The sequence below is a fragment of the Colobus angolensis genome, unplaced genomic scaffold (assembly GCF_000951035.1).
Source record: "Colobus angolensis palliatus isolate OR3802 unplaced genomic scaffold, Cang.pa_1.0 Scaffold90, whole genome shotgun sequence".
In the NCBI taxonomy this organism is placed as follows: Eukaryota; Metazoa; Chordata; class Mammalia; order Primates; family Cercopithecidae; genus Colobus; species Colobus angolensis.
This window is the reverse complement of record NW_012122932.1, coordinates 3641329-3650381: the sequence shown is the minus strand read 5'-3', so window position 1 is coordinate 3650381 and position 9053 is coordinate 3641329. Positions and strand designations below refer to the sequence as shown.

Genomic DNA, 9053 nt, shown 5'->3' with positions numbered 1-9053 from the left:
ACTTGCCAAAATGGGAGGTATTAGAGTATTAGAAAATTCTTCTAGCCTGGGCAATATCGTGAGATCCCACCTGTAAAAAACAAACAAAAAACCAAAAAAAAAAAACAAAAACAAAACTAGCCAGGCGTAGTGGTGCACTTGCCTGTAGTCCTGGCTACCTGGTAGGCTGAGGTGGGAGGATCACTTGAGCTCGTTAGGTACAGACATCTCTTTAGGTAATCATAACATTCCATACCTAAAATTGTTGTTAATTGTCATTAATGTTAATGGTAATGATAGCTAGCAGTAAAAAACGCCGAGTAATTACAATCAGCTCATTTTCTTATTGTCACCATAGAAAGGAAGGTAAAAAAAGACAACTTCCTATTGTGAACCTTGATTGTTCATTAAATTTACAATATACACTTAGCGGAATGCCAAAAGATGTTCTGGTTTTAAAAGCTTATCCACCAGTCTTTCGATTGCATTTTAAAAGTGCATATTTGTTTTTTAAGGGTCTAAATCCGATGAAGATGGTAGGTCCCCTCCGATCCCCACAAGGAGATGGCTTTACTGATACATTTGTGTGCTATCTTAGAATTATCTGTAATATATAAGAGGATAACTTTTCACCACTCCACTGAATGCCATAGAGTTCCAGCGGAAAATGGATTTATTTTATGAGTAATAACCTCAATCTAAACCTATATAATCTAGACATCCAACAACATCTGATTGTCTGCTGGAGACTTAATTGCATGCCCATTAATCTTAAATAATTGACATTAATATCTAGTTGTTCTTTATTCATATTCTTACTGCAATTTAGTCAACAGAGATTATTTTCCTTGTGTCCAGTCCTAAAATGACTAGATTTTCATACTTCAGAAGCAGAAAGGGTGTGATTTGATCATTAAGGCTTCTTCCAACATTAAAATATCCATAATTGACTGCCTTCCTAAAATCTGACTGATGTATCATTCATTAAGTCATTTATTGGACAACTCTTTTACAGAACACCAGCTATAAGACTGAAAAAAAAAACCACATAGGCCCATTAATTCTAGGAGGTTAATATATAAAAGGTGAGCTCAATGTTTACACAAATGTGACTTAACAGATACAAAGAATAGGAAATAAAGCTTGTCAGTATATAACGGAGGTAGTGATTTGTTGAGTACCAACTTAAAAAAAAAAAAAAAACTTTGCGGGCGGCAGTGGTGAATGCCTGTAGTCCTAGCTACTTGGCAGGCTGAGGCAGCATTGCTTGGGCCCAGGAGTTGGAGGTCAGCCTGGGCAACACAGGAAAAAAAAAATTGCTAAGAGGAGAGAATATTTATGTTAAGTGTTCTTATCACAAAAAGTAACATAAACAGAGCCGGAGGAAACTTAAAAAACAAAAATTCAGTGTAACTATTAATAAATGAAATGAGAAATCATGGGAACCTAACACTTTTGTACTGATCACCACCTCCCATCATTTGGTAAAGGATTATAAGGCAAAACTGACAAAGGGGAAGAGGAATAAGGGCTGGTGGAGTTAAGTTGTAGGTAAATTACCCAAAAAGAGCCACCTGGGTCATTAGCTGTTAGTGCTGCCTCAATCTGCCTGAAATGATGATATGACAGGGAGGCTGAAACTAATTTGAAGATAACTCAGAGCAAAGAGAGCACGAGGCTTTTTGGCCATTCTTGCTTGAAAGGGTCCTGGGTATCTCAAATTTCAATGTTCCTTGCCTTCCAAGTCTCACCTAGACCTTTAGCCCCTGCACATGGGGATGAGAAAGGGGTGGGGTATGGGATAATGATGTGAGCATAAAGCCCATCTAGCTGGGATTACAAGAACAAAAGATGGCTAAAAGGAAAAAACAAAACAAAAGGTAAAGTCCTGAAAATCTATGTGTAAAAAAATCAATCCAAATGATCTAAATTTATACAACCACGAAGCTTTATCCTCTACGTACCCAAATGTTGAACCAATCCCCACCATCTCCTTTTTCCACAAAATACACAATACTATACAATTCCTATTATAGGGACCGCTAGGAAGAAACACGTAGTTGAAAACACCTAGTTAAAAGGATTTTGGATTCAAATTTATCACAGTACCAATTTTCCTAAACATGTTTTGATAAAGGCCATCGGAACACTTGTCACACTGTTCAAATGCCCAATGGTTAAGACTTCTGATGAGACCAAACAGGTCACATTAAATCAATAGAATATCTTAGAAATAAAGCCAATATGACTAAATCCAAAATATATCACATGAAGTACCTCATGTACAATACAAACCTAGTTTAATAAATAAAAGAAACATAGGTGACTGCACTCTGGGAGAACATCCAGATCCTGATGGCCTCTTCACAGTCTTCTCTGAGACTCCACTGCCACTTCCACTCGGGCAAGCCTAATGGTGCGGCCATGAAGTTTGTAGCCATCTTGTCTTACTAATGCCACGGTGCCAGGCTGCACCCCAACACCAGCTGGCACATGACAGATGAGTTCATGCTCATGGGGGTCATATTTGTCACCAATGGGTGTCAGCTTCTCCAGGCCATGCTTGGCAAACACACTTTTCAGCTTTGCTTCTAAAAGCAACAGCCCTCGGAAGACCTTCTCCAGCGTGAGCTTTTGGTTCTCAGGCTCTGATTCTTCAGAAATGCACTCTGTAGTCTTCTCCAAAATGTCAGCCACCTCCACCAAGTCCTTACAGAAACTCTGGATTCCTGCAGAGAAGCCAGATATTTTTATTGTTTGTGAGGAAATCACTCTGCCCTTGGGCATAGAGTTTGGGTAAGGCCTAAATAGATGGCTAGTATGCTGAGTAGTCCAGCAAGTGGAAAGGCTGCCACACAGGAGGACTCAGAGATCATCACTGATTACCACCCCAACCCAACCGACAAGTCAGTGTCTCTCTCAGAAGGCATATATGACTAGGAACCTGACTAGGAAATGAAAAAGACAGAACCCGAGAACTAGGTAAGACTATACAACAGGCTTAAGCCTGTCCTTTAAAAACAACTATTTTTATATTTATGTATCATGAATATATATAATATATATAAATATATATATATATATTTATGTATCATGAAATTTTGTTGCTATTTGCTTGTATTATGTACATTTTGAAAATTCCTGCCTGTCCCAGTTGCGCTAAGGCATACATTCTCAACAGGAACAAGACATTAATATTTCATGAGAAGGGCAATAACAATAAAAAAAGAAAGTCAACACTATGCTAAGGGTTGTCATGAATGGTTTATTCTTGAGGACTGGCTAAATAGGAACGCGAAAGTTAAGACACAGCCATAGATGAGGTAAGTTGGCTACGAACTTGCTGGAGATGGACTACAAAACTTGTCTGATTTTTAAAAAGAGTCACATGAACTGCTATAAGACAAAAGTAAATTCAGTTGTTGAGAAATCCCATTCCTGGCCGGGCGCGGTGGCTCAAGCCTGTAATCCCAGCACTTTGGGAGGCCGAGACGGGCGGATCACGAGGTCAGGAGATCGAGACCATCCTGGCTAACACGGTGAAACCCCGTCTCTACTAAAAATACAAAAAACTAGCCGGGCGAGGTGGCGGGCGCCTGTAGTCCCAGCTACTCTGGAGGCTGAGGCAGGAGAATGGCGTGAACCTGGGAGGCGGAGCTTGCAGTGAGCTGAGATCCGGCCACTGCACTCCAGCCTGGGCAACACAGCAAGACTCCGTCTCAAAAAAAAAAAAAAAAAAAAAAGAGAAATCCCATTCCTCTCAATTCTAAACTTGATTTTTCTTATGGAAATGAGGACAAGAAATGTCATCATTAGAAAGGTTTATGACACAATGCCAAAGCTCCAGTGGGGGCTGGTGAGAGGCAAGGACTTTGTTAATGTGACTTCAATCCAGGGACAGGCTTAAGGTTCTGTGTCAAAACAGGTAGCTACCTTGAAATCAAGGACTTTTTTTTTTTTTTTTTTGGGACTGAGTCTCACTCTGTTGACCAGGCTGGAGCGTAGGGGCATGATCCTGGCTTACTGCAACCTCTGCCTCCTGGGTTCAAGTGATTCTCATGCCTCAGCCTCCAGAGTAGCTGGGATTACAGGCGACCACCACCATGCCCAGCTAATGTTTATATTTTCAGTAGAGACAAGGTGTTGTCATGTTGGCTGCACTGGTCTCGAATCCTGATCTCATGTGATCTAACAGCCTCAGACTCTCAAAGTGCTGGGATTACAGGCATAAGCCACTGCACACAGCCAAAGACATTTTTATTGTAAATAAATCTCTCACCAAATATCTTGGCGTCTTCCACACATCTCTGGGTTCGCCTCCTTATGTTTTCACAATCAGCTACAGCTCTCTGGTATCTCAACTGAACATCAAAAGCAAAATCAAAAGGATGAGAAAACAAATGCTTATTGGTGGAAGAGAATGTTTTTGCTTACTTTACAAATTTCACCCTTCTGATAGGCTTTTATAAAACAAACTAGGAGTTACAGAAATTTTAGATCAGCTACTCCAAATTCCCAGTCAAAGCAGAAACCCACTCGTTAGCAGCACTGCTAGGTAGTCATTTAGCCTGGTAGTTCAAACTCCTAATGGTTTTAAGTTCATTATCTTGAGAAAAAGCTTTCTTTTTCACATTCAGCCAACACTACCAACTTCCAACTTCCTTTCATTGACTTGAACTTAAGGATAACTGAGAATAAGTTTTAAAAGTATGTCATCTAGGCAGGGCATGGTGGCTCACGCCTGTAATCCCAGCACTTTGGGAGGCCAAGATGGGCGAATCACCTGAGGTCAAGAGTTTGAGACCAGCCTGGCCAACATGGTGAAACCCTGTCTCTACTAAAAATACAAAAATTAGCCTGGCATGATGGCAGGTGCCTGTAATCCCAGATATTTGGGAGGCTGAGGCAGAAGCAGCATTTGAACCTGGGAGGCGGAGGTTGCAGTGAGCCAAGATTGCGCCATTGTACTCCAGTCTGGGCAAGAAGAGCGAAAATACGTCTCATTAAAAAAAAAAAAAAAGTATGTCATCTATTTGGAGGCAGTTGTTTTACCCTCTTTAGTCTTTTTCTCTCTCATTCTTAATGCAATTCTTGGTTCTTTTAACTGCTGTCATAAGGTATGCTTTCCAGCCTCCTTACCATTCTATCTAGGTAGTTTTGCTTTGGAATTCCCCTGGTTTATCTATGTCCTTCTAAGTGTGTCTATCAATCCAGGACTGGGCCCAGTATGCCAGACGTGGTCTCATCAGCAAAGAACAATGGTCAGTGACCTCACTCATTCAACATATACTTATTGTCTACTATATTCCAGGCACTGTACACCTCCTTTAATCTGCCAAAACATCAGATATCTAAGTGCTGTGACATAACAGGAAGCCGAAAAGAGATGACTATCTTTAGCCAGTGGTGTTTTTGAACTACTACAGTTTTTTTCTGCCCAGTATACCTAGCAAGGAGTGGAGGAGGGATGAGGGGTAGCAGATAAAGAGCCAATCAGGGAAAACTTCATTTTAAAAATTGACATGAAAAACTTTATGTGGACATTTAAACTAGAGAGACGATACGAAGAACAAATATAAAATCAACTCACTGTTAAATCCTGGACTTCTTTCTCCAGTTTAATAGCTTTTACCCTTAAGGCTCGTTCAGCAAGAGAGGGCCCAAGCTCATCAGGAGGGTCCTCAGAACGGCAGTCCTCACCAGCAGTTCTTTGGGTGGCAGTGCTGAATGGAAGTGGCCATCCCCTGTAACAGGAAGGAGGCGGTGCATAATGAAGAAATGCCATCATAAGCCAAAATTACAACCAAGTTTAGAGACCAGAGATCTTCCCAGATTGAATCTCTGGAGAAAGTGGTTTCAGTTATAGTAACAAATGAACACTTACGAAGTCCTTACCATGTACCAGACACTGTTTTACTTGAGTCATCTTTTCCTCTCACAACAATATGTGGATAAGTCCTATCATTATCCCTATTTTACAGATGAGAAAACTGATGCTGAGAGGCTTAAGGCATAATGGCCTGCTCAAGATCACATAGTTGGTATTCTGCTGGGTTAGGACACTAAGCACCAGGCAGCAGAAATAGCCAGAACTGGGTATACAAAAGTCAGCATAAGGAAACCAAATGCTAATAACCAGAACCAGAGGAACATTATCAGAAGTGGGCATTCAAAAAGTCATATAGTTCTGGTTCAACCTTCCATCTTACAGATGGGGGAAATTTAGTCCAGTAAAGGGACCTTATCAAACTGGAGTTAGGCTTAGAATTCTAAGCCTTCCTCACCACAAGCTGTAAGGCTTTTTAGGAGAACCTGTGCTGAGAAAGGAATTCCCACCTATATATAAGATCAAGTCAATTAAATACTTACAATACTATATGTTACTGCCAATGAACTATAGACACAGGTGAAAATAGATCTTTGCATTCAACTAGTTATGTAATCTAGAATTTTGTACAACTAAACTGTTTTGACATTTAGTTCAGTTTACACAGGAAGAAATTCAGACTAGAGGCTAGTTTACAGCAAATCTTGGACTGTGGAAGTCTTGACTGCCAGTTCAAGGAAGTTTCCATTGCATCTCCTGGATCTTCGTAATTTGACTTTAAGTAAAATTATCCTGAAAATCAATCTGTGAGTACAAGAGTTCTTTAAAACAATTTATATGGACTGGCATATATTGTAGAGTGGTCCTTGAGGAGACGGCTGAGCAAAGGCTTAAAGAGGGTAAAAGAGTTGGCTTTAAAAAAGGGAGGAGCATCCTGGGCAGAGCAAATTTAAAGGTGTAGGCAAGAGGACTTGTATCTCCCCGACTTTCCAAGCTGATCTTAAATTCAATTATTATAATCTGGTGTGTGATTTTATAGACAGCTCCACATTCTGGGGTCAGAAAATATGGTCACTGTAGATCTGGTGATAATTACACACGGGGGAACACCTCCTTCTCCCTAAAAAACCACATTTATCCACTTGAACAAGCAGGTCAAAATATTCTCAGGGCCAGTTCAAAGGGAAAATGGCCAAAGCTTAGACCAAGAAATAGGGGTGGGGAGTTGTGGCCAATCTCAATTCCTGCTGCTTCAGAACTGAAGTAGGGAGACAGCTTATCAGAAGGAACCATTTTTCTTCTGGTCATTTCCTTACATCACCAACAAGCTGCCAAAAAGACTTGAGAACGGTAAACAAAACCAAGTTCCGAAACCCTGAATGCAACCTCTTACTTAGGTGCTAGGGTAGGATGTTGGGTCAGGTGTGTTAAGATAAAAACGGTGACATATATAGTTAAGCACATTTACCAGATTCTCCTGTAGCTTACTTTACCATTCAGAGGTCCAACCCTACCTCGTACTTAACCATTTTTATTCTCTTTCCCAGGAAGAAACAGTGTAGAGACAATAGTCTCTGAGAAATTAATTAACATCGCTCATTAAATAAGAGCGCCGATTCTAACGCCCTGGTTTCCAGCCCGGGTTTCACCACTTCCCAAATATTTAAGTTTGGAAAAGTTATTCAACTTTTCTAAACCTCAGTCTCCTCAATTACTAAATAGGGAATAATAAAAAGAACCACCCATAAATCTGCAGTCGGCCTCGTAAGCGACCAATAAAAGCTGCCGATGAATAAAGGCAGCAAATGGAACTTGTCTCCTGAAGGCTGATGCAATGGCCGTTTGGAGAAACCAAGTTCAGCGGCCTCTTTTACTGACAGGTACAACAGTGCCCGGATAACGGAGAAAGGACTGGCCTAAGGTCATGCGGAGTGAGGGGAGAGAACCCAAATCTACTCACGGGTACCACAGGCTGGGAGAAGAGGCCGGGAGAGAGGTACATCCCTCCCTTGGGGGCTTAACAGACTTCTCACCTTTCAGGCCATACATGACCTCGGATCTCCCCACCTTCCTCGGCCTAAGAAAGAGGTGCGGCTGGGGGCCTCAGTTTTCCGGTCTGTAAAATGGGGCCGTGAGTGCACGGTCGTAGAGGCCGAGAGGCTTGGTCCCCTCGACTACGTTCAGGTAACTCTCGCTCTCCAGCCCACAACCACCCGGGCTGGCTCGCTAGCCCCGCAGAGTCCTCACGCTACCGACCCCCCGCCTGCAATGCTTACTTGCTCTCCCACGCGGCAGTCGAGGCCAGTAGGCGCTGCACCCGCAGCCGGCCCGCCCACAGCGACCTTACGGCCATGTTCCCGACTTGGGCTGAGTGAGGCAGCGCACGCGCACTTGCTGCGAGTGAAGAGATGCTCCCGCTTAAAAACCAGCCTTTGCGGGCGTTTCCCTCTCAGGGCTTCCGGACAGGAACGCTATACTTCCGTTTGCCCTGTGGCCCGCGCAGTTCCCCATCCGGTCGTTCGGAGCGATCGCAACACTTCCGGCTCTCAGTGTGTTTCGCGAGTAGGCCGGGTCCTAGTGGTAACTGCAGAGGCTCTGTGCTGGGCGCAGGGTCGGCGGCAAACAAAGCAGATCATAGCTGTGTCCGCATGGAGCTTACTTGATGTTATGAGCGATAAACAGATACGAGCGGGATGTAAAGTCAGAATATGATCGGTGTTTAAAGGTGAGGGTCAGGTGTTGCGGAAGCCTGGAATAGAAATCTAGCCGTGTGGGAAGTTTTCCCAGAGGAAGCGGGTATTTGAGCTGAGCTGAAGAAAGGGTTCAGGCAGAGGGAAACATCTGCAGAAGCCTAATAAAGAGAGAAGAGTATTGCACGTAAGGGACTGAAATATACAGAGGCGGGAGGGCAACAGGACTAGTTGTTAGGTAGGGCTAGATCACGTGAACGGTTTAAAACATTGCAGCCTGAACCATTGCCTATCACTCCTCCCAGCTTTTTTCTCCAATGCCCTTCTTATCGACTTGTTTTTTAAATAGTGTGTATTTTTTCATTTCCTCTCATTAAAATATAAGCTCTTTTAAGGCAGAGATATTGTCTATTTATTCCGATTGAGCAGTGCCCTAATTAGGTGTTCAAAATTATTTTTTTTTGAGATGGAGTCTCTTATCACCCAGGCTGGAATGCAGTGGCACAATCTCGGCTTGCTGCAACTTCCGCCTCCCAGGTTCAAGGAATTCTCCTGCC

General features: G+C 42.6%; 1 protein-coding gene across 1 annotated transcript; it reads right to left on the bottom strand.

Annotated features, from left to right (window-relative positions):
• Positions 1-2058: 2058 nt before the first annotated feature.
• On the bottom strand, positions 2059-8435 carry GRPEL2 (GrpE-like 2, mitochondrial (E. coli)). Its single transcript, XM_011931527.1, has 4 exons — positions 8083-8435; positions 5570-5723; positions 4259-4340; positions 2059-2708 (listed from the first exon to the last, which is right to left on the bottom strand). Exons 1-4 carry the CDS (start codon positions 8157-8159, stop codon positions 2344-2346), a joined length of 678 nt encoding a protein of 225 aa, XP_011786917.1. The 5' UTR covers positions 8160-8435; the 3' UTR covers positions 2059-2343.
• Between the last annotated feature and the right edge of the window lie 618 nt (positions 8436-9053).